The sequence below is a fragment of the Pristiophorus japonicus genome, chromosome 30, assembly GCF_044704955.1.
Source record: "Pristiophorus japonicus isolate sPriJap1 chromosome 30, sPriJap1.hap1, whole genome shotgun sequence".
In the NCBI taxonomy this organism is placed as follows: domain Eukaryota; kingdom Metazoa; phylum Chordata; class Chondrichthyes; family Pristiophoridae; genus Pristiophorus; species Pristiophorus japonicus.
In genome coordinates, this window is record NC_092006.1 from 3,571,597 (window position 1) to 3,597,525 (window position 25,929).

Consider the following 25,929-nt stretch of genomic DNA (forward strand, 5'->3'; position numbering starts at 1 on the left):
CTGCACCACCATTCAATATGATCATGGCTGATCATTCACCTCAGTACCCCATTCCTGCTTTCTCTCCATACCCCTTGATCCCTTTAGCAGTGAGGGCCACATCTAACTCCCTTTTGAATATATCTAACACATTGGCCTCAACAACTTTCTGTGGTAGAGAATTCCACAGGTTCACAATTCTCTGAGTAAAGAAGTTTCTCCTCATCTCGGTCCTAAATGGCTTATCCCTTATCCTTCGACTGTGACCCCCTGGTTCTGGACTTCCCCAACATTGGGAACATTCTTCCTGCATCTAACCTGTCCAATCCCACCAGAATTTTATGTTTCCACGAGATCCCCTCTCATTCTTCTGAATTCCAGTGAATATAAGCCTAGTCGATCCAGTCTTTCTTCATATGTCAGTCCTGCCATCCTGGGAATCAGTCTGGTGAACCTTTGCTGCACTCCCTCAATAGCAAGAATGTCCTTCCTCAGATTAGGAGACCAAAACTGTACACACTATTCCAGGTGTGGCCTCACCAAGGCCCTGTACAACTGCAGTAAGACCTCCCTGCTCCTATACTCAAATCCTCTCGCTATGAAGACCAATTTCTTCACCGCCTCGTGTACCTGCATGCCAACTTTCAATGACTGATGTACCATGACACCCAGGTATTGTTGCACCTCCCCTTTTACTAATCTGTCGCCATTCAGATAATCTGCCTTCGCGTTTTTGCCACCAAAGTGGATAACCTCACATTTATCCACATTATACTTCATCTGCCATGCATTTGCCCACTCACCTAACCTGTCCAAGTCACCCTGCAGCCTCTTAGCGTCCTCCTCACAGCTCACACCGCCACCCAGCTTAGTGTCATCTGCAAACTTGGAGATATTACATTCAATTCCTTCATCTAAATCTTAATGTATATTGTAAATAAATTAAAGGCGGGGAGGGTGGACACCGCGCGCTCCATCTCCAGGGACACCCCTGGCGCGGATGTAACCGCAGAAGAGAGGCAGGCAGTCAGGCTGAACGACTGCCTGGACCGGCTGATGGCCCCCTTGGCCAGGCCCAGGAGCAGTCCTTACGAAGAGGTCTGTGCATACTGACCGGTGCATACATTAGAGCAATGAAGGCTGCCCTCCCCCACCAAATTCACAACCATCTTCCTTTGTGCTCGGTATGACAGCAGCCAGTGGAGAGTTTTCTCCCTCATTCCCATTGACTTCAGTTTTATAATGCGGGGGGGGGGGAGTGGGGAACTGATAACATTGGGGGTGATGGGAATCCAATCCGATACTCTCCGCTGGCTCGTGTGAGTGCTGGTTCTCTCTCCGTTGACTCTGCTGCTAATGTCTTCCTTTCCAGTGGACATCAAGGTCCTGCAGAGTGCTCTGGCAGCAATCCGTCATGCACGCTGGTTTGAGGAAAACTCGTCGCAGTCCACGTAAGTCTGCATCTGCTTCCATCCCTACGGGATGCCTGGCGTGTGAAGGTTGTGCCTAATCCCTGGACCTGATGGCTTGTATCCTGGGGTCTTCAGAGAAGTAGCGGCAGGGATTGTGGATACATTGGTTGTAATTTACCAAAATTCCCCGGATTCTGGGGAGGTCCCAATGTAACGCCCCTATTTTTTTTTTTTAAAAGGAGGCAGACAAAAAGCAGGAAACTATAGACCAGTTAGCCTAACATCTGTGGTTGGGAAAATGTCGGAGTCCATTATTAAAGAAGCAGTAGCAGGACATTTGGATAAGCAAAATTCAGTCAGGCAGAGTCAGCATGGATTTATGAAGGGGAAGTCATGTTTGACAAATTTGCTGGAATTATTTGAGGATGTAACAAACAGGGTGGATAAAGGGGAACCAGTGGATGTGGTGTATTTGGACTTCCAGAAGGCATGTGACAAGGTGCCACATAAAAGGTTACTGCACGAGATAAAAGTTCACGGGGTTGGGGGTAATATATTAGCATTGATAGAGGATTGGCTAACAAACAGAGAACAGAGAGTCGGGATAAATGGTTCATTCTCGGGTTGGCAATCAGTAACTAGCGGGATGCCGCAGGGATCAGTGCTGGGACTTCAACTATTTACAATCTATATTAACGACTTGGAAGAAGGGTCTGAGTGTAACGTAGCCAAGTTTGCTGACGATACAAAGATGGGAGGAAAAGCAATGTGAGGAGAACACACAAAATCTGCAAAAGGACATAGACAGGTAAGTGAGTGGGCAAAAATTTAGCAGATAGAGTACAATGTTGGAAAGTGTGAGGTCATGCACTTTGGCAGAAAAAAATCAAAGAGCAAGTTATTATTTAAATGGAGAAAGATTGCAAAATGCCGCAGTACAGCGGGACCTGGGGGTACTTGTGCATGAAACACAAAAGGTTAGTATGCAGGTACAGCAAGTGATCAGGAAGGCCAATGGTATCTTGGCCTTTATTGCAAAGGGGATGGAGTATAAAAGCAGGGAAGTCTTGCTACAGCTATACAGGGTATTGGTGAGGGCACACCTGGAATACTGCGTGCAGTTTTGGTTTCTGTATTTACGAAAGGATGTACTTACTTTGGAGGCAGTTCAGAGAAGGTTCACTAGGTTGATTCCGGAGATGAGGGGGTTGAGTTATGAGGAAAGGTTGAGTAGGTTGGGCCTCTACTCATTGGAATTGAGAAGAATGAGAGGTGATCTTATCGAAACGTATAAGATTATGAGGGGGCTTGACAAGGTGGATGCAGAGAGGATGTTTCCACTGATGGGGGAGACTAGAACTAGGGGGCATGGTCTCAATAAGGGGCTGTCCATTTAAAACTGAGATGAGGATGAATTTCTTCTCTGAGGGTTGTAAATCTATGGAATTCGCTGCCTCAGAGAGCTGTGGAAGCTGGGACATTGAATAAATTTAAGACAGAAATAGACAGTTTCTTAACCGATAAGGGGAGCGGGCAGGGAAGTGGAGCTGAGTCCATGATCGGATTCAGCCATGATCGTATTAAATGGCGGAGCAGGCTCGAGGGGCCGTATGGCCGACTCCTGCTCCTATTTCTTGTGTTCTTCCTGTTCACTGACAGCAGTCGCGTCCTTGATTTTTGTCCATGAAGCTCCCGAGGCACCACACTACACCATTGAATGGGGCTTGGGACACTGCTGCAATAACCTCTCCCTCCTCTCTTGCTCCCAGAGTTAAAGTGCTGATCCGGCTGATGAAGGATCTGAGGTGTCGCTTCCCTGGATTCGAGCCTTTGACGCCTTGGATCATCGACCTTCTGGTACGTGCGCGTTGACATGCAGCCCCAGTCGTGTATTTATCCTGCTGTAAGAGCATGAGGCCTGTGACAGCTCAGCGAGTTAATCCAGCGAGTCACAGAGCACCACCCCCCCAGATTGGGGTGCTTGCAGTTTGATTCTGTGCTGATTGCGGCCAGTATCTGGCTCCAACTGACCCCGGCACTCTTGGTTTAGGGAGAAATCGGTCGGCATTCTTCCTCCAGATCGGTAGCCAGTAAACCCTGCTGGAGGCTGTGTGTCGGTGCTGGATGAATATAGTCCCTGGCTTGGTGACGAGCCAGTCACAAGAATAGGCACTTGCCCATTGACTCAAACCAACATGTAGTGAGCTTTTGGTGGGAGGGCAGGTGCAAGAAAGTGGGTGACAAGAATATTGGTTTGACTTTTCTCATGTTTCTAAAATGGTGACGAAGAGATGTGCGCTCTCTTCCCCCATCCCCCAAATCAACGGGCGGTGCTGAGGGCGCGCCGCACTGTCGGAGGGGCGGTACTGAGGGAGTGCCGCACTGTGGGAGGGGCAGTACTGAGGGAGTGCCGCACTGTGGGAGGGGCAGTACTGAGGGAGCGCCGCACTGTCGGAGGGGCAGTACTGAGGGAGTGCCGCACTGTGGGAGGGGCAGTACTGAGGGAGCGCCGCACTGTCGGAGGGGCAGTACTGAGGGAGTGCCGCACTGTCGGAGGGGCGGTACTGAGGGAGCGCCGCACTGAGGGAGCGCCGCACTGTCTGAGGGGCGGTACTGAGGGAGCGCCGCACTGTCTGAGGGGCGGTACTGAGGGAGCGCCGCACTGTCGGAGGGGCGGTGCTGAGGGCGCGCCGCACTGTCGGAGGGGCAGTGCTGAGGGAGCAGTGCACTGTCGGAGGGGCAGTATTGAGGGAGCGCCGCACTGTCGGAGGGGCGGTACTGAGGGAGCGCCGCACTGTCGGAGGGGTGGTACTGAGGGAGGGGCGGTACTGAGGGAGCGCCGCACTGTTGGAGGGGAGGTACTGAGGGAGTGTCGGAGGTGCCGTCTTTCGGATGAGACACACCAAGACCACGTCTGCCCTCTCGGTGGATGTAAAAGATTCCATAGCATTATTTTGAAGAGCAGGGGGAGTTCTGCCCGGTGTCCTAGGGCCAATATTTATCCCTCAATCAACATAACAAAAAAAACACATTATCTGGTCATTATCACATTGCTGTGTGTGGGAGCTTGCTGTGCGCAAATTATCTGCCGTATTTCCCACAATACATCGGTGACCACACTCCAAAAGTACTTCATTGGCTGTAAAGTACTTTGAGATGTCTGGTTATCGTGAAAGATGCTATATAAGTGCAAGTCTCTTTGAATTCCCAATGGATTTATTCATAACTATCTTGTACTGATGACCTGTAGATTCGGACCAGCTCACGAGCGGCAGCATTTTCTCCAACCTTGCTCAGTGAGCACGTTCCCTGCAGTGTTGGAAAAGCCGTCTTGTGACGTCCGCGTGGCTTGTGGCGGGGAGAGCCGAGCGTCTGGCTGCACAAACCCCCTGGAGCTGCACGGGCAGATCCGCAGAGGGTGGGAGGAGGGGAGCGATCTTGTTGCGAGAAGTGTGTGAAGTGACCTGAGAACTGTGCCTGGAGTTGACTCTCTCCTTGAATTGTCCTGCAGGGCCACTCGGCAGTGATGAACAATCCTTCCAGGCAGCCATTGGCACTCAACGTCGGATTCAGGTACGTGCAAAGGGCAGGGAGCTGGAGACATCGGCGCCCGTTTAATATAAAACGTGGCGCTCCCATCCCTGTGTATGGAGTTCGACCGGAGGTGACTGCTGATAGGATAACATTTTCGAAGAAGGATAAGAACGAGGAGCAGGAGTCGGCCATTCGGCCCCTCGAGCCTGCTCCGCCATTCAATGAGATCATTGGCTGATCCTCCACCTTCCTGCCCCATCCCCATATCCCTCAATTCCCTTAATAGCCAAACATGTATCATAAGAACTGTTGTGTTCCTAACACAGATGAGGCTGCACACAGGGAGGTTAAAGTGACAGTGGCCTCAGTCTTTATTAAGACACTCCAGAGTGAGGAACAGGCCTTAGGGGGCCGGCTTAGACACAGTGCTCCCAAGAGATGCTGGGATGCCTTGGGACTTCAGGGGATGCGCTCCCTGGTGGCGGAACATTGGAGTGCATGCTTTACAGATACACAAGAACATAAGAAATAGGAGCAGGAGTAGGCCATACGGCCCCTCGAGCCTGCTCCACCATTTAATACGATCATGTCTGATCCGATCATGGACTCAGGTCCACTTCCCCGCCCACTCCCCATAACCCCTTCTTCAGTAAGATCATGGCTGATCTTCGACCTCAACTCCACTTGCCTGCACAGTCCCCGTATCCCTTAATATCCAAAAATCTATCAATCTCAGCCTTGAATATACTCAACAACTGAGCCTCCACAGCCTTCTGGGGCAGAGAATTCCAAAGATTCACCACCCTCTGAGTGAAGAAATTCCTCCTCATCTCAGTCCTCAATGGCCGAGCCCTTATCCTGAGACTGTGACCCCTGGTTCTAGACCCCCCAGCCCGGGGGAAACACCCTCCCTGCATCTACCCTGTCAATCCCTGTAAGAATGTTGTATGTTTCAATGAGATCACCCTCTCATTCTTCTAAACTCTTTCAGATAGGATCAAACATTTGAAGGGTGGGGGTGCAGTGGCGAGGAGATTGTGCTGGGATAATTAGGTGGGTGTGGGACCTGGAGCCTGTTTAATCACTCGGCACTGGTTCGAATGGGTCTGACTCTCTTGAGGCCTGGGTGACTCGTCTGTTTGGGACACACGACTATTTTGGGCCAGGGAGAAATGGAGCCAAATATTTGACGGTTGGATTCATTGCAGACGCTGCCTCCAGCTCCTTGCAGCCGGGCTGTTCCTGCCCGGGTCGGTGGGAATTACAGATCCCTGTGAAAGCGGCAACTTCCGAGTGCACACCGTGATGACCCTCGAGCAACAGGTAAGGAGCTTTCTCCTCCCGGCGATACTCTGGATGTGCGTTTCCCAGCTTCTCGCCTTGTGTTGAATCTTCAGGTGTGTCGTCGCCTGGTAGACTGCCCTCCACCCCGTGATCGAATGTTGCGCAGATGCTCGCCATTTGGAATCACCTGGAAAATGGCCTCTTCACACAAACTCCAGAAGCTTGAGCATGTAATCTAGACTGACTCTTCAGTGCAATACCGGGGGAGCGCTGCACTGTCCAAGGTCCCATCCTTCAAACGCGGCATCGACCCGAGGTCCCGTCCGCCCCTCGGATGAACGTAAATGATTTATTTGCAGCAGCGGGTCTGTGGGATATTCCCGGTGTCCTGGGGGGCCAACGTTGATCCTGTGGCTCAGTGGGCAACACACAATTCAGAAGGTTGTGGGTTCAAGTCCCACTCCAGGGACTTGAGCTCATAAATCTAAGTTGACACTCCAGTCATCACCATAGGCACTCCCTCGGAATCGAGGAAGACTTGCTTCCACTCTTAAAATGAGTCCTAAAGTGGCTGAACAGTCCAATACGGGAGCCACAGTCCCTATCACAGGTGGGACAGACAGTGGTTGAGGGAAGGGGAGGGTGGGACTGGTTTGCCGCACGCTCCTTCCGCTGCCTGCGCTTGGTTTCTGCATGCTCTCGGCGACGAGACTCGAGGTGCTCAGCGCCCTCCCGGATGCACTTCCTCCACTCAGGGCGGACTGGTCTTTGGGCCCAGGGACTCCCAGGTGGCGGTGGGGATGTTGCACTTTATCAGGGAGGCTTTGAGGGTGGTCCCTTGTAATGTTTCTTCTGCCCACCTTTGGTTCGTTTGCCGTGAAGGAGTTCCGAGTAGAGCTTGCTTTGGGAGTCTCGTGTCTGGGGCATGCGGACAATGTGGCCCGCCCAGCGGAGCTGGTCGAGTGTGGTCAGTGCTTCAATGCTGGGGATGTTGGCCTGGTCGAGGACGCTGATGTTGGTGCGTCTGTCCTCCCAGGGGATTTGCAGGATCTTGCGGAGACATCGTTGGTGGTATTTCTCCAGCGACACTCCAGTGAGTGCTGAGGGAGCGCCGCACTGTCTGAGGAGCTGTCTTTCGGATGAGACGTTAAACCCAGGCCCTGTCTGACCCCTCAGGTGGACGTAAAAGATCCCACGGCCACTATTGGAAGAAGAGCAGGGGGAGTTTACCCGGTATCCTGGGGCCAACATTTATCCCTCAACCAACATAACACAAAAAAATATGATCTGGGTCATTATCACATTGCTGTCCGTGGGATCTTGCTGTGCGCAGAAGGGTTGCCGCTATTGCCACATTACAACAGTGACGACATGCTGAGGACCTGAAAGCCGCTATATAAATGCACATTTGTTGTGTCTTGCTGTCGATAACCGATTTTTGAAGTGAAGTGAACGTCTTGTGTGTGGTTCTAGGACATGGTGTGTTTCACTGCGCAGACGCTGGTCCGTATCCTCTCGCACGGCGGCTACAGGAAGATCTTGGGGCTCGAAGGCGACGCCAGCAGTAAGTCTGACCCACCGATTTTCCCCCAACCCCCCGGCACAGCTTTGCAGGAATCCGATGCATTTCTCCTTGACCTCTGCCCCCTCGACAAGCTGCAGCAATTGGCCGATTGGGCAAGTTCACTTCTCGCTGAGGTACTGAGCCGCACTCCGCCTCGAATCGCGGGCCTGTGTCCGGCTCGACGACCTCGGCCGATTGAGTCGATAATTGGCCTTGGTGGGGCGGGAGGAGAGGAAATTATCTCTCGTGCTTCATCCGATCACTTGGCCCAGCCCTCTGCTTACAAACGTCGGCTGTTGTAATCCCACACGTCTGCAGAATGCAGTGGCAGGTTAATTCCCCTCTTTCTTTTTTTAAATCTAACTTTTTTTTGCTTCACTGAGGGCAGCAATGGGGCTGCTTTGTCTTGTCCGCATCAGCACGCAGCAGGTAGTGCTGACTTGTCGCAGAAACATGCAAGTGTTTGGGATTTCTGTAAATCTGGAACAAAGGCAGTTAATTCCATCAGGTCCCCAGTTCATCCCCGCATCCTTCGAACGCCAGTGCTCGAGTTTGAATGTGCTGCTTCAAAGATTCAAACTGAGGCGTTAAATATTTAGATTGAATATTTTTAAATAAAACCGTTTCAGCTGTGTCTCAGTGGGTGGCGCACTCTTGAGTCAGAAGTCCCAATCCAGAGACCTGAGCGCATAAATCTAGGCTGACACCGCAGTGCAGTACTGAGGGAGTGCCGTACTGCACTGTCGGAGGGGCGGTACTGAGGGAGCGCTGCACTGTGCTGTCGGAGGGGCGGTACTGAGGGAGAGCCGTACTGCACTGTCGGAGGGGCGGTACTGAGGGAGCGCCGTACTGCACTGTCGGAGGGGCAACACTGAGGGAGCGCCGTACTGCACTGTCGGAGGGGCAACACTGAGGGAGCGCCGTACTGCATTGTCGGAGGGGCAACACCGAGGGAGCGCCGTACTGCACTGTCAGAGGGGCAGTACTGAGGGAGCGCCGTACTGCACTGTCAGAGGGGCAGTACTGAGGGAGCGCCGTACTGCACTGTCGGAGGGGCGGCACTGAGGGAGCGTTGTACTGCTGGAGGGGCGGTACTGAGGGAGCGCCGTGCTATTGGAGGGGCTCCCTCAGTACTGAGAGAGCGCCGCACTCTCTTTGGGATGAGATGTTAAACCGAGTCCCCGTTCAGTCCAGAGTATCAGTTGAGCCAGTAGGACAGATTTGATCAATTAGTAACCGTTGTGCTCTTGAAACATTGGGGAAACGAGCCTTCCTTGAAGGCTGCTAATGTTTGAAATATTCTCGAGGGTGGGAGGGGGAGGAGGAGGGGGAGAGAGGGAGAGGGAGAGGGAGAGGGGGGTGGAGAGAGGGAGAGGAGGGGGGGAAGGGGGAGGGGGGGAAGGGGGAAGAGAGGAAGGGGAGGGGGGGAAGAGGAAGGGGAGGGGGGGGGCGGGGAGAGGAGCCATGGGTTGCTATTCGACACCAGGCGGGTTGAGTTGGGAGTACGAGGGGTCTGAACTTGTGCATGGCTGGGCCTGGGCGGCTGGGGGATGAGTCGGCTGACCGTGCTGAAATGTTGGTCTGCTCGCCCAGGTCTCGCCGTGGAAATGTCCACCTGGGACGGTGTGATCGTGACTCCCTCGGAGAAGGCCTACGAGAAGCCCCCCGAGAAGAAGGAGGGAGAGGAGGAGGCCACGGAAGGAGCGGAGGAGGAGGAGGAGAACATGGAGACCACAGAGTGAAGGAGTCTACGGGGACGTTATTCCGCGGTATGTGCAATCTGACTTTCGCGTTCCTTGCTTTAGTCGCCGGGGTTATTTAGCATGTTGGTGCTGTCTTGCTGACAAATGGCTTCATTTCACCCTCTCCATTCCCCCAACCCCAAGTGACAGGCCTGCAGCCACCAGTACGTCTCTTTTCCCCCCCACCCCCCCACTATATTGTATTGCGCAACATGCTCACTCCGGGTACAGCCTGACAGAGTTGCACACCCACGGTGGTGAAATCCTTGTGACGACGCTGCCCCCTTTAAGCGCATAGTGTACCGAATACCACTGTGTTGAGGATGGGCGGTGTTTAAAATGGCCACCCGACCGTCTGCGCCCCAGCACGTCTGTCGAGATGTGGAATGGGACCAGGAGCAACGGTCCCTGGGCCGGTCGTCCCGCAGGACGTTCCACGCACCCGCATAACTTGGAACGGGCTGCTCCGCCCCTTTTTAAAGGGGCCACGCACCCAAAAATAAAGCTTGCTGGGAGCAGGGAACATTGACTTGTGGAGGAGCTGGAGCAGTCGATTCAGTTTGAGGCGTTACACAACCAACAGGTCCGAGCAGCTGAGTTTAACTCAGCACTTTGGAAAAGGAGAGGGTTGGATGGTTGAAGATCCAAAGGGGCTTTGAATGAGCCCATGAGATCGTTGTGTAGTGACCAGTTTCTCCTGTATCTGTTCACTTCCTGCACGTTCTCTGTCGGTCAGTCGGGGTATCTACCGTTTTATATAAAAGCACACACTCCCTCCGCGTGCTGCTGTGGCACACAACCTGGGCTGACACCACTGTGGAGTACTGAGGGCGTGCAGCGCTGTTGGATCTTGGGCGGTTGTGGCTAACCCAACGATGGTGCCGTTAGAAACACTATGAATGATGCAGACTCGTGCATCTCCTGTGGCTTTTCCCGTGGAAAATCAGGACAAAGTAAATCTCTTCCTCTGCCCCCACCACCGCACTGCCAGTGTGTATCAGAGGGGTTGCCACAAAGGGTCACCAGACTTGTTCCTGGGATAGTAGGGGGAAGGGGGGGATTGTCGTCTGAGCAGAGATTGAGACTAGGCAAATATTCCCTAGAATTTAGAAGAATGAGACGATGTCACTGAAACATATAAGATTCCGAGGGAGCCTGACAGGGTAGATGCAGGGAGGGTGTTTCCCCCCGGGCTGGGGAGTCTAGAACCAGGGGTCACAGTCTCAGGATAAGGGGTCGGCCATTTAGGACTGAGATGAGGAGGAATTTCTTCACTCAGAGGGTGGTGAATCTTTGGAATTCTCTGCCCCAGAGGGCTGTGGCGGCTCAGTCATTGAGTATATTCAAGGCTGAGCTCGCTAGATTTTTGGATATGGGGATAGTGCAGGAAAGTGGAGTTGAGGTGGAAGATCAGCCACTCTTTTATTGAACGGCGGAGCAGGCTCGAGGGGCCGAATGGCCGCCTGCTCTTATTTCTGATGTTGGTCGAACATGAAACCGAGCCAGGGTCCTTTGCACGGACGTTCAGAGATCCCACAGTACTATTGGAAGAGCGAGTAATTCTCCCGGGACCCTTCGCCAATAGCCAGCACCACCCGAGGCAAATTATTTCACTGTCCATCTCGCTATTGTTTGCGGGGTCGCGGTGTGTGTGGTGGTCGGGGCAGGGGTTGGTAATCGGTGCCTCGTTTGCCTTCTATAAGCCTCTGTGCTTCAAAGTAGTTTACGGTACGTGCAGCACTCTCGTGTTGTCCGCGAGCTGTGATGAGGTGAGGCGTGCGAACGGGGTCTTTGCATCGTTCCTGCTCCTGCGCGAGATGAGTTTCTGTTGACCGATGTCTGAGCTCATCAGCCCTCGGGGGTTCGTACTCTGGCTTCAATCCGCCATCAAGACTTCAAACTAAAGCTTCTTTTTTGCTCTTTCTCCCCTCTTCTTTTCAGGTCAGTGCCTGGGGACTGAGTGACATTGTGACCACACACACACACACACTCTTCAGCCTGACTGCCGGACCAGACTGCACCCTGAGCAATTTGCTCATTGATTTCCCCTTCCCCCTCCACCACGGTTCATTGTGTTTCTTTTGTAGTTGATGCTATTTGCAATAAATGTTTTTTCTTAATTCCCATTTTCTGGTCCCATCGGTTGAAACGAAATGTCGGACTGTTTTGGGCCCCTGAGTCGTGTTGTGTGTTGGATTCCTGCGGCTTGACGTTTGAGCGTTCTCACGCGGTTTACTGGTGGTTACACTGAGAATATCTCTCTCTTTTTTTTAAACTCTGCCTTACTGTGAGTACATCGTTTCATCTTCCAACTCCTGAGCTCTGACTGGTTGGCCAACCTGAAGCTATGAACACCAGATACCCAGGAGTGAGTTACAGACTGGAATCTAATCGAGGGGTTCGGGGGGATTTATATATAGAATAGAAACATAGAAAATAGGTGCAGGAGTAGACAATTCGGCTCTTCGAGCCTGCACCACCATTCAATATGATCATGGCTGATCATTCCCTCAGTACCCCTTTCCCGCTTTCTCTCCATACCCCTTGATCCCTTTAGCCATAAGGGCCATATTTAACTCTCTCTTTAATATATCCAATGAACTGGCATCGTAGGGAATTCCACAGGTTAACAACACTCTTGAGTGAAGTAGTTTCTCCTCATCTCAGTCCTAAATGGCTTACCCCTTATCCTTAGACTGTGACTCCTGGTTCTGGACTTCCCCAACACCGGGAACATTCTTCCTGCATCTAACCTGTCCAATCCAGTCAGAATTTTATATGTTTCTATGAGATCCCCTCTCATTCTTCTAAACTCCAGTGGATACAAGCCCAGTTGATCCAGTCTCTCCTCATATATCAGTCCTGCCATCCCGGGAATCAATCTGGTAAACCTTCGCTGCACTCCCTCAATAGCAAGAACGTCCTTCCTCAGATTAGGAGACCAAAACGGAACACAATATTCCAGGTGAGGCCTCACCAAGGCCCTGTACAACTGCAGCAAGACCTCCCTGCTCCTATACTCAAATCCCCTAGCTATGAAGGCCAACATACCATTTGCCACCTTTGCTGCCTGCTGTACCTGCATGCCAACTTTCAATGACTGATGTACCATGACACCCAGGTCTCGTTGCACCTCCCCTTTTCCTAATCTGCCACCATTCAGATAATATTCTGCCTTCCTGTTTTTGTCACCAAAGTGGATAACCTCACATTTATCCACATTATATTGCATCTGCCATGCATTTGCCCACTCACCTAACCTGTCCAAGTCACCCTGCAGCCTCTTAGCATCCTCCTCACAGCTCACACTGCCACCCAGTTTAGTGTCATCTGCAAACTTGGAGATATTACACTCAATTCCCTCATCCAAATCATTAATGTATATTGTAAATAGCTGGGGTCCCAGCACTGAGCCCTGCGGCACCCCACTAGTCACTGCCTGCCATTCTGAAAAGGACCCGTTTATCCCGACTCTCTGCTTCCTGTCTGCCAACCAGTTCTCTCTCCACGTCAGTACATTATCCCCAATACCATGTGCTTTGATTTTGCACACCAATCTCTTGTGTGAGACCTTGTCAAAAGCCTTTTGAAAGTCCAAATGCACCACATCCACTGGTTCTCCCTTGTCCACTCTACCAGTTACATCCTCAAAAAATTCTAGAAGATTTGTCAAGCGTGATTTCCCTTTCATAAATCCATGCTGACTTGGACCGGTCCCGTCACTGCTTTCCAAATGTGCTGCTATTTCATCTTTAATAATTTTCTCCACGACTGACGTCAGGCTAACCGGTCTATAATTACCTGTTTTCTCCCTCCCTCCTTTCTTAAAAAGTGGTGTTACATTAGCTACCCTCCAGTCCATAGGAACTGATCCAGAGTCGATAGACTGTTGGAAAATGATCACCAATGCATCCACTATTTCTAGGGCTATTTCCTTAAGTACTCTGGGATGCAGACGATCAGGCCTCGTGGATTTATCGGCCTTCAATCCCATCAATTTCCCTAACACAGTTTCCCGCCTAATAAGGATATCCTTCAGTTCCTCCTCCTCGCTAGACCCTCAGTCCCCTCGTATTTCCGGAAGGTTATTTGTGTCTTCCTTCTTGAAAACAGAACCAAATTTTTTGTTAAACTGGTCCGCCATTTCTTTGTTCCCCATTATAAATTCACCTGAATCTGACTGCAAGGGACCTACGTTTGTCTTTACTAATCTTTTTCTCTTCACATATCTATAGAAGCTTTTGCAGTCAGTTTTTATGTTCCCAGCAAGCTGCTTCTCGTACTCTATTTTCCCCCTCCTAATTAAACCCTTTGTCCTCCTCTGCTGTATTACAAAATTCTCCCAGTCCTCAGGTGTGCTGCTTTTTCTGGTCAATTTATATACCTCTTCCTTGGATTTAACACTATCCCTAGTTTCCCTGGTTAGCCACGGTTGAGCCACCTTCCCCGTTCTATTTTTACTCCAAATAGGGATGTACAATTGTTGAAGTTCATCCGTGTGATCTTTAAATGTTTGCCATTGCCTATCCACCGTCAACCCTTTAAGTATCACTCGCCAGTCTATTCTAGCCAATTCACGCCTCATACCGTCGAAGTTACCTTTCCTTAAGCTCAGGACCCTCGCCACTGAATTAACTGTCACTCTCCATCTTAATAAAGAATTCTACCATATTATGGTCACTCTTCCCCAAGGGGCCTCGCACAACAAGATTGTTAATTAGTCCCTTCTCATTACACATCACCCAGTCTAGGATAGCCAGCTCTCGAGTTGGTTCCTCGACTCCTTGACATATTGGTCTAGAAAAGCATCCCTAATACACTCCAGGAAATCCTCCTCCACCGCATTGCTACCAGTTTGGTTAGCCCAATCTATATGTAGATTAAGGACGCCCATGATAACTGCTGTACCTTTGTTGCACGCCTCCTTAATTTCTTGTTTGATACTGTCCCCAACCTCACTATTACTGTTTTGTGGTCTGTACACAACTCCCACTAGCGTTTTCTGCCCTTTGGTATTCCGTAGCTCCACCCATACAGATTCCACTTCATCCAAGCTAATGTCCTTCCTTACTATTGCATTAATTTCCCCTTTAACCAGCAACACCACCCCATCTCTTTTTTTCCTTTTTTGTCTATCCTTCCTAAATGTTGAATACCCCTGGATGTTGAGATGCCAGCCATGGTCACCCTGGAGCCATATCTCCGTGATGCCAATTACATCGTATCCGTTAACTGCTGTCTGCATAGTTAATTCGTCCACCTTATTCCGAATGCTCCTCGCATTGAGGCACAGAGCCTTCAGGCTTGTCTTTTTAACACACTTTGCCCGTTTAGAATTTTGCTGTGATGTGGCCCTTTTTGCTTTTTGTCTTGGGTTTCTCTGCCCTCCACTTTTACTTTTCTTCTTTCTATCTTTTGCTTCTGCCCCCATTCTACTTCCCTCTGTCTCCCCGCATAGGTTCCCATCCCCCTGCCATATTAGTTTAACCCCTCCCCCAACAGCACGAGCAAACACCCCCCCCCCCCCCCCGAGGACATTGGTTCCGGTCCTGCCCAGGTGCAGACCGTCCGGTTTGTACTGGTCCCACCTCCCCCAGAACCGGTTCCAATGTCCCAGGAATTTGAATCCCTCCCTGCTGCACCACTGCTCAAGCCACGTATTCATCTGAGCTATCCTGCGATTCCTACTCTGACTAGCACGTGGCACTGGTAGCAATCCTGAGATTACTACTTTTGAGGTCCTACTTTTTAATTTCGCTCCTAGCTCCCTAAATTCGTCTCGTAGGACCTCATCCTGTTTTTTTTACCTATATCGTTGGTACCTATATGCACCACGACAACTGGCTGTTCACCCTCCCTCTTCAAAATGTCTTGCACCCGCTCTGAGACATCCTTGACCCTTGCACCAGGGAGGCAACATACCATCCTGGAGTCTCTGCTGCGGCCGCAGAAACGCCTATCTATTCCCCTTACAATCGAATCCCCTATCACTGTTTTTCCTGCCCTCCTGTGCAGCAGAGCCATGAACGGAGTCACGGTGCCATGAACTTGGCTGCTGCTGCCCTCCCCTGATGAGTCATCCCCTTCAACAGTACCCAAAGCGGTGTATCTGTTTTGCAGGGGGATGACCGCAGGGGACCCCTGCACTACCTTCCTTGCACTGCTCTTCCTGTTGGTCACCCATCCCCTATCTGGCTGTGTACCCTTTACCTGCGGTGTGACCAACTCACTAAACGTGCTATTCACGACATCCTCAGCATCGCGGATGCTCCAGAGTGAATCCACCCGCAGCTCCAGTGCCGCAATGCGGTCTGTCAGGTGCTGCAGGCAAATGTAGTCGTCGGGGACACTGGAAGCGTCCCTAACTTCCCACATAGCGCAGGAGGAGCATAACACGTGTCCGAGCTCCTGCCATGACATAACCCTTAGATTAACTTAATTTGGCAACAACAATGCTAAAAGGTTACTTACTGATAAAGAAAAAAAAACTACTTACCAATCACTTACCCTCTTGGCTGTGATGTCATCCTTCTATTTTTTTTCTACTTCTTTGCCTTCTCTCCCTGCTGCAGCTGCACCAGCTGGCCTTTTGTAGGCCTCACCAACGCTGCCACTCCGCCTCCTCGAACTCCAGATACTTGGGAGTGAGTTACAGGCTGGAATCTAATCGAGGGGTTCGGGGAGGGTTTATATATAGAATAACAGATACCCGGGAGTGAGTTACATGCTGGAATCTAATCGAGGGGTTCGGTGGGTTTATATATAGAATAACAGATACCCGGGAGTGAGTTACAGGCTGGGATCTAATCGAGGGGTTTGGGGGGGGTTTATATATAGAATAACATACCTGGGAGTGAGTTACAGGCTGGAATCTAATCGAGAGGTTCGGGGGGGTTATATATAGAATAACAGATACCCGGGAGTGAGTTACAGGCTGGAATCTAATCGAGGGGTTCGGGGGGTTTATATATAGAATAACAGATACCCGGAGTGAGTTACAGGCTGGAATCTAATCGAGGGTTAATAGGATATCTCGGAGACCAAGTGAAACTTGTTGGGCTGTGTGTGGGGATGTGGGTTTGTGCCCCTGGTTCCCAGCGTTGCTTGGCCTGAGGGGGGAGATGTGAGGGGCAGACCCCGAGAGCTGAGCTCGGGAATCATGCACAGGCGTTGTCATTTTCTGTTGGGTTTTGCCAGTGTCATTGTTTGCCTCGAGGGCAGGCTGTGTTTACACATTGCAAAAACCTCGAGTGCCAATCGCCAGTCCCTTGGGAGGGCTGGTGTGTGCTCGAGCAGGAGTTGGCCATTCGGCCCCTCGAGCCTGCTCCGCCATTCAGTGAGATCACGGCTGATCATCCACCTCAACTCCACTTTCCCGCCCGATCTCCATATCCCTCGATTCAAAAAATCTACCGATCTCGGCCTTGAATATACTCAACGCCTGAGCCTCCACAGCCCTCTGGGGCAGAGAATTCCAAAGATTCACCACCCTCTGAGTAAAGAAATTCCTCCTCACCTCAGTCCTAAATGGCCGACCCCTAAGACTGTGACCCCTGGTTCTAGACTCCCCAGCCCGGGGGAAATGGCCTCTCAGCCTTTCATGTTGCTTCTTTGCCTGAAGGTGCTGATCCGTGCTGTGATACAGCTGCGCGCACACCAATTGTGCCCCGGTACTTTGCCCGTGTGTTATGTCCGCCTTGGACAGTGTTCAGCGACAGGCTCTTCAGCTATGTAAGCCATCACGCCCGGTTTCTGCAGATATGCACCATGGTAGGGGTCAATGGACAGAGATCCTGAGCAGACATGCTGATTTCATTTTGTTTTCCCCTCTCTGCTTCCCTAGCCCGGGCTCCGCTAACTCGACCCCCAAGTTCTGTTCCATCCTGACTCCGACCCCCCCCCCCCCACCTTGGGGGCACGTGTCATGGCTCCTTCATCACTCGGTCAATGCCCTGCCAATCCCTTTGTGAACCCATCGTCACACGGGCAGCAGTGGGTCAAGCAGGCGGCCTGCCAACACCGAGGTAACGGGAGCCAGGCAGTAAATGAGGTCTTGCCAATATCGCCCACATCCAGATAATGCATTTGGGGAGGGCTAACAAGGCAAAAATAGAAACAGAACTAAGGCAAGGTAAATGGTAGGACACTGAAGCGCAGAGGGACCCAGTGATGATGAAGGAACGGCCGATATATTTCCAAGTCGGGATGGTGTGTGACTTGGAGGGGAACATGGAGGTGATGGTGTTTATTCCCTCAAACAATAACCACTTGCATTTATATAGCACCTTTATCATATTAAAATGTCCCAAGGTGCATCACAGGAGCATTATCAAACACAACTTGACACCGAGCCACATAAGGAGATATTAGGTCAGGTTGTTCAAAGAGGTGGGTTTTAAGGAGCATCTTAAAGGAGGAGAGAGAGGCGGAGAGGTTTAGGGAGGGAGTTCTAGAGCTTGGGGCCCAGGCAGCTGAAGGCGTGCCGATCAAGCGGGCTGCTTTGTCCTGGATGGTGTTGAGCATCACGAGTGTTGGAGCTGCACTCCTCCAGGCAAGTGGGGAGTGTTCCATCACACTCCTGACTTGTGCCTTGTAGATGGTGGGAAGGCTTTGGGGAGTCAGGAGGTGAGACACTGGCCGCAGAATACCCAGCCTCTGACCTGATCTTGTGGCCACAGTATTTATGTGGCTGGTCCAGTTCAGTTTCTGGTCAATGGTGACCCCCAGGATGTTGATGGTGGGGGATTCGGTGCTGGTAATGCCGCTGAATGTCAAGGGGCAGTGGTTCGACTCTTGCTTGGTACTTTTATATAATGCATCATGGGAACAGGAGGAGGCCATTCAGCCCCTGGGGCCTGTTCTGCAATTCAAAGAGATCACGACTGATCTGTGACCTGACTCCATGTCTTTGGCCCATATCCCTTAATACCTTTTGGTTAACAGAAAGGTATCAATCTCCAATTTAAAACTAACAATTAATCTTGCATCAATTGCTGTTTGCGGAAGAGAGTTCCAAACCTCTCCCACCCTGTGTGTGTAGAAGTGTTTTCTAATTTCACTCCCGAAAGGTCTGGCTCTAATTGTTAGACTGTGCCCCCTGGTCCTAGACTCCCCAACCAGCGGGAATAGATTCTACCCTCAGTCCCCCTTAATATCTTAAACTTCAATCAGATCACCTCTTAACCGTCTAACTTCCAGGGAATACAGCCCTACTTTGTGTAATCTCTCCTCGTAACTTAACCCTTGGAGTGCGGGTATCATTCTGGTAAACCTACGCTGCGCTCCCTCCAAGGCCGGTGTATCCTCCCCAAGGTGTGGTGCTCAGAACTGCTCACAGTGCACCAGGTGTAGTCTAACCAGGGCTTTGTACAGCTGCCGCATAACTTCTACCCCCTTGTGTTCTACTCCTGGGTATAAAGCCCAGCGTTCCATTAGCTTTGTTGATTATTTTCTGTATCTGAATGTGACATTGTAATGATCTACGTACCCGCTCCCCCAAGTTGAGTGAATGTACAGGAAAATTCTGCACTTGTCAAAGTGTGACGGGACACAAGTGCGACACTCAAAAAGTAAGTGCAAGGTTTTTTTAATATACTCGTGAAGTGCCTTTGGAGGTGATGACCAGAAGTTTTCAATATAACCAAGATGGAGGATTCAGAATCTTGCTCCACGGCGCCACCTACTGTTCCGAACCTGCCACTACACCGTTACTGTTTGCATGCAGTATTTCCATTCTAAATGTTGACATAGGCAGTTTCAATGCTAAATGTTGACATAAAAGTGTAACCAAAAATCGTGGCAGCAGGAGCTGCGTGCATGTGCGTGGTTTTCAATTGTGTAAATAGATTGTGAGCATTACGTAAAGTCACAGAGACCGCGAGTTGCAGATGGGAATTAATGTGGTCAGAGCCAAACTCTGAGCGTGGGGGCCTTCTACAGTTCTTCCCCCCCATACCCCGCACGGTGCTGATTCCTCTCCCGCCTCCGAGTACCCACGACAACTGTTTTCCTCCAGGGCAGCGCCCAAATGGCTCTCCCGCGAGCCCGAGACTCCACCATGGGGTCCATCGCAGCTCGGCCTGCGAATGTCGAGGAAACAACCTGAGGGGGCTGCAGGCGCAGGGAGCAGCATAAAATGAAGCAACAGGAGCAGGAGAGTTATCTAAACAGTATTTCACGTAGAAGAGATCGAGTTCCTAGACCGTGGAAGAGTTATTCTGAATGCACTCCCTCGCTCCGGCAGCTTGTGGTTGAGGGTTGGATGTGAATATAATGATACAGTGCCACTTGTGAAATAGCAAGAGGGGACCAATCTGTTGGCAACCTCCATCGAATAGTCTCGCTCTGATTTTGAGATTTATGTCCCCAGTCTTGCTTTCCCCCACCAGAGCAAGTCATTTCTCTATATCTCCTCTATCAAATCCTTTGAACACCTCATCAGATCAGCCCTCGAGCTTTGCCTACACAGCAGGAGTTGGATAGAATTCAGAATGAATTACCTCCTCTAACCCAGGGAGGTTGCTCCTGCTGGCTGACCGACATTGTCTCCTGATCCAGCAATGCCTCGAATTTAAAATTTTCACCCTCGTGTTCAAATCCCCTCCCCATCTCTGTAACTTCCTCCAGCCCCTACACTCCTCCCTATCTCTGTAACCTTCTCCAGCAATTACACCCCCTCCGTATCTCTGTAACCCCCTCCAGCACCTCACCCCTCCCTATCACTAACTTCCTCCAGCCCCTACACCCCTCCCTATCTCTGTAACCTTCTCCAGCAATTACACCCCCTCCGTATCTCTGTAACCCCCTCCAGCCCCTCACCCCTCCCTATCTCTAACTTCCTCCAGCCCCTACACCCCTCCCTATCTCTGTAGCCTCCAGCCCCTACACCCCCCTCCCTATCTCTGTAACCTCCTCCAGCCTCTACACCCCTCCCTATTTCTTTAACCTCCTCCAGCCCCAACAACCCTCCGAGATATCTGCGCTCCTCCAATAGCTGCCCTCTTGCACATCCCCCGATTTCCATCGCTCCACCATCGGTGGCCGTACCTTCAGTTGCCTGGGCCCCAAGCTCTGGAACTCCCTCCCTCAACCTCTCTACCTCTTTTTTTAAGATGCTCCTTAAAACCTCCCTCTTTGACCAAGCTTTTGGTCAACTGTCATATCTCCTTATGTGGCTCGGTGTCAAATTTGTCTTTACGCTCCTGCGATCAGCCTTAGGATATTTTACTACATTAAAGGCAGGCGAGTCTCTCTCTGTCGGAGGGGCAGTACTGAGAGAGCACCGCACTGTCGGAGGGGCAGTACTGAGGGAGCACCGCACTGTCGGAGGGGCAGTGCTGAGGGAGCACTACACTGTCTGAGGGGCAGTGCTGAGGGAGCGCCGCACTGTCTGGGGGGGCAGTGCTGAGGGAGCGCCGCACTGTCTGGGGGGGCAGTGCTGAGGGAGCACTACACTGTCTGGGGGGGCAGTACTGAGGGAGCGCCGCACTGTCGGAGAGGCAGTACTGAGGGAGCACTACACTGTCTGGGGGGGGCAGTACTGAGGGAGCACTACACTGTCTGGGGGGGCAGTACTGAGGGAGCGCCGCACTTTCGGAGGTGTCGTCTTTCAGATCAGACATTGAACTGAGGCCTCGTCTGCCCTCAGGTGGACGTAAAAGATCCCACGGGCAGTATTTCAAAGAGTCGAAGGCACGTTATCCCTGGTGTCCTAGTCAATGTTCACCCCAATACATTCACTAAAACAGATGATCTGGGTCATTATTACATTGCTGTTTGTGGGAGCTTGCTGTGTGCAAATTGGCTGCCGTATTTCCCACATTACAACAGTGACCATACTCCAAAAAGTACTCCGCGGGCTGTAAAGCATTTGAGAGCGGTGGTCTTGAAAGGCAAGTCTTTCTATGGTGCAGTGCTCCGAGTTGAACACACTACTCCCAGCTGAGGCCCAAGCGACCATTTATGAGAGGTTTTAGCGTGACCCCCTTGCTTTTTGAATCTCACCAGTTCAGTGACGGGTCTGTTCTGGGGCGAGAGGCCTCAGTTCGAGGAGCAGGCGGGATTGCTGCAGTTGGCTTCAAGGGGCAAAGACAGGCAGGGGAGCAGCTCCTGGCCATGGCCCAGTCGGGCTGGCCGGGGGGGGGGGGGGGGGCGGTAGTGTGGGGAATCGGGTTCGGAGGTGGTGCTGCCTCACGTGGTCAAATTCCGTGCTTGCCAGGTTCGTGATCGTGAGGTACGGGAGGCTGGCTGGGGCTCCGGTGTATCCAACGCTTCAGGAGAGCTGGGAAAATTTTGACAAGTGTCGCCAACTGAACAGAGATTGAATAGACGTAAGCCGATATTCCCCGAATAAGAGGGAGCCCCATTTGCAACAGAGACAATTCTGAGGGGGATTGACAAGGTAGAGGCTGAGCACTGTGAGTCTCGTCGCCGAGAGCGTGCAGAAATCTAGTGTAGACAACGGAAGGAGCGTGCGGCAAACCAGTCCCACCCACCCTTTCCCTCAACGACTATCTGTCCCACCTGTGACAGGGACTGTGGCTCTCGTATTGGACTGTTCAGCCACCTAAGGACTCATGCTAAGAGTGGAAGCAAGTCTTCCACGATTCCGAGGGACTGCCTATGAAGGTGAGGATGTTTCCCCCGGGCTGGGGAACCTAGAACCAGGGGGCACAATCTCGGGATAAAGGGTCGGCCATTTAGGACTGTGAGATGAGCACGAAAGACAGACCTGGGATTTATATAGCGCCCTTCATGACCACCGTATGTCTCAAAAGCGTTTTCCAGCCAATGACGTACTCGAGGGGCCGAATGACCGACACCTGCTTTTAATTTTTGTGTTCTTTTACAACTCAGAAACAGAATTCTTCAAATAAAATAGGAAAACTTTTTTTTGAGGCCCAAAGACTTTTATCTTGAATTTTTTAATTTTTGCTGGCTGCAGTATCCTGGGGATGAATCTTCAATTGCTGGAGACGCCAGGGACAATCCTCGGGGGGCGGGGGCCATGTGGGGTGGGGGAGGAGGGGGGGGGGGTTAGCAACAATGGAAGTGGACGGAAATTGTTCTTGAAAGCAGCAACATCGTGTTCGTCAATGAGGCTTGTCGCACCACAGTAGGCCACTAGCTGGCAGTGTTCCTCCACTGATTTCCACCTCCGATTCCTGCAATCATAAGAGAATGAGGTGCGTTCCAGATCACAACAATTTGCTGTGTAAAAACATTTCTCATCTCCCTCCCCGCCCCCCCAGGCTTATTTGCCAATCACCTTTCTTGGGCTACTGACCCTCCTGCCAGTGGAAACGGTTTCTCCTGATCTACTCCCATCAACGCTCTCTGTGAGCACCCCCTCCACGTTTAGGAAGATGGGAGAAAGAGGAGGCCCTTGTGCCCGTTACATTAGGAACAGGAGGAGGCCATTGAGCCCCTCGAGCCTGTTCCGCCATTCAATGAGATCGCAGCTGACTTGCGACCTAACTCCATCTACCCGCCTTTGGCCCAAAACCCTATCGCTCATGTTTTTCAAACTCTCAACCCCCCCTTGCTGAGATATCTGCATTCCTTAGAATCTGCCCTCTTGAACATCCCCCATTATAACTGCTCAACTATCGGTCTGGGCAAGGGTCAAGCAAGACTGCGTCATCGCCCCAACCCTCTTCTCAATCTTCCTCGCTGCCATGCTCCACCTCACAGTCAACAAGCTCCCCGCTGGAATAGAACTAAACTACAGAACCAGTGGGAAGCTGTTCAACCCTTCGTCGTCTCCAGGCCAACTCCAAGACCACCCCAACCTCTGTCGTGGAGCTACAGTACGCGGACGATGCCTGAGTCTGCGCGTGTACAGAGGCTGAACTCCAGGACATAGTCAACATATTCACCTGAGGCGTACGAAAGCATAGGCCCTACACTAAACATACATATAGATTGGGCTAACCAAACTGGTAGCAATACGGCGGAGGAGGATTTCCTGGAGTGTATTAGGGATGCTTTTCTAAACCAATATGTCAAAGAACCAACTAGAGAGCTGGCCATCCTAGACTGGGTGATGTGTAATGAGAAGGGACTAATTAGCAATCTTGTTGTGCGAGGCCCCTTGGGGAAGAGTGACCATAATATGGTAGAATTCTTTATTAAGATGGAGAGTGACACAGTTAATTCGGAAACTAGAGTCCTGAACTTAAGGAAAGGTAACTTCGATGGTATGAGACGTGAATTGGCTAGAATAGACTGGCAAATGATACTGAAAGGGTTGACGGTGGATAGGCAATGGCAAACATTTAAAGATCACATGGATGAACTTCAACAATTGTACATCCCTGTCTGGAGTAAAAATAAAATGGGGAAGGTGGCTCAACCGTGGCTAACAAAGGAAATTAAGGATAGTGTTAAATCCAAGGAAGAAGCATATAAATTGGCCAGAAAAAGCAGCACACCTGAGGACTGGGAGAAATTTAGAATTCAGTAGAAACATAGAAAATAGGTGCAGGAGTAGGCCATTCAGCCCTTCTAGCCTGCACCACCATTCAATGAGTTCATGGCTGAACATGCAACTTCAGTACCCCATTCCTGCTTTCTCACCATACCCCTTGATTCCCCTAGTAGTAAGGACTTCATCTAACTCCTTTTTGAATATATTTAGTGAATTGGCCTCAACAACTTTCTGTGGTAGAGAATTCCACAGGTTCACCACTCTCTAGGTGAAGAAATTCCTCCTCATCTCGGTCCTAAATGGCTTACCCCTTATCCTTAGACTGTGCCCCCTGGTTCTGGACTTCCCCAACATCGGGAACATTCTTCCTGCATCTAACCTGTCTAACCCCGTCAGAATTTTAAACGTTTCTATGAGGTCCCCTCTCATTCTTCTGAACTCCAGTGAATACAAGCCCAGTTGATCCAGTCTTTCTTGATAGGTCAGTCCCGCAATCCCGGGAATCAGTCTGGTGAACCTTCGCTGCACTCCCTCAATAGCAAGAATGTCCTTCCTCAGGTTAGGAGACCAAAACTGTACACAATACTCCAGGTGTGGCCTCACCAAGGCCCTGTACAACTGTAGCAACACCTCCCTGCCCCTGTACTCAAATCCCCTCACTATGAAGGCCAACATGCAATTTGCTTTCTTAACCGCCTGCTGTACCTGCATGCCAACCTTCAATGACTGATGTACCATGACATCCAGGTCTCGTTGCACCTCCCCTTTTCCTAATCTGTCACCATTCAGATAATAGTCTGTCTCTCTGTTTTTACCACCAAAGTGGATAACCTCATATTTATCCACATTATACTTCATCTGCCACGCATTTGCCCACTCACCTAACCTATCCAAGTCGCTCTGCAGCCTCATAGCATCCTCCTCGCAGCTCACACTGCCACCCAACTTAGTGTCATCCGCAAATTTGGAGATACTACATTTAATCCCCTCGTCTAAATCATTAATATACAATGTAAACAGCTGGGGCCCCAGCACAGAACCTTGCGATACCCCACTAGTCACTGCCTGCCATTCTGAAAAGTCCCCATTTACTCCTACTCTTTGCTTCCTGTCTGACAACCAGTTCTCAATCCATGTCAGCACACTACTGCCAATCCCAGCAGAGGAGGACAAAGTGTTTAATTAGGAGGGGGAAAATAGAGTATGAGAGGAAGCTTGCTGGAGACATAAAAACTGACTGCAAAAGCTTCTATAAATATGTGAAGAGAAAGAGATTAGTGAAGACAAACATAGGTCAGATTCAGGTGAATTTATAATGGGGAACAAAGAAATGACAGACCAATTGAACAAATACTTTGGTTCTGTCTTCACAAAGGAAGACACAAATAATCTTCTGGAAATACCAGGGGACCGAGGGTCGAGTGAGAAGGAGGAACTGAAGGATATCCTTATTAGGTGGGAAATTGTGTTAGGGAAATTGATGCGATTGAAGGCCGATAAATCCCCAGGGCCTGATAGTCTGCATCCCAGAGTACTTAAGGAAGTGGCCCTAGAAATAGTGGATGCATTGGTGATCATTTTCCAACAGTCTATCGACTCTGGATCAGTTCCTATGGATTGGAGGGTAGCTTATGTAACACCACTTTTTATAAAAGTAGGGAGAGAGAAAACAGGGAATTATAGACCGGTTAGCCTGACAGCGGTAGTGGGGAAAATGTTGGAATCAATTATTAAAGATGAAATAGCAGCACATTTGAAAAGCAGTGACAGGATCGGTCCAAGTCAGCATGGATTTATGAAAGGGAAATCATGCTTGACAAATCTTCTAGAATTTTTTGAGGATGTAACTAGTAGAGTGGACAAGGGAGAACCAGTGGATGTGGTGTATTTGAACTTTCAAAAAGCTTTTGACAAGGTCCCACACAAGAGATTGGTGTGCAAAATTAAAGCACATGGTATTGGGGGTAATGTACTGACGTGGATAGA

The 25,929-nt window shown here is 50.7% G+C and overlaps 1 protein-coding gene across 2 annotated transcripts in view; it reads left to right on the forward strand.

The window, feature by feature from the left end:
* ilf2 (interleukin enhancer binding factor 2) overlaps positions 1 to 11,641 on the forward strand; it is a 33,909-nt gene extending 22,268 nt beyond the window's left edge. For both annotated transcript variants that reach the window (XM_070868556.1, XM_070868557.1), the window contains 7 exons: positions 1,352 to 1,430; positions 3,161 to 3,248; positions 4,903 to 4,964; positions 6,134 to 6,248; positions 7,683 to 7,773; positions 9,367 to 9,542; positions 11,457 to 11,641. In XM_070868556.1, the coding sequence (XP_070724657.1) occupies positions 1,352 to 1,430; positions 3,161 to 3,248; positions 4,903 to 4,964; positions 6,134 to 6,248; positions 7,683 to 7,773; positions 9,367 to 9,515 (584 nt within the window). In that variant the 3' untranslated portion in view covers positions 9,516 to 9,542; positions 11,457 to 11,641. The remainder of the gene's footprint in view (positions 1 to 1,351; positions 1,431 to 3,160; positions 3,249 to 4,902; positions 4,965 to 6,133; positions 6,249 to 7,682; positions 7,774 to 9,366; positions 9,543 to 11,456) is intronic.
* The last annotated feature ends 14,288 nt before the right edge of the window (positions 11,642 to 25,929 follow it).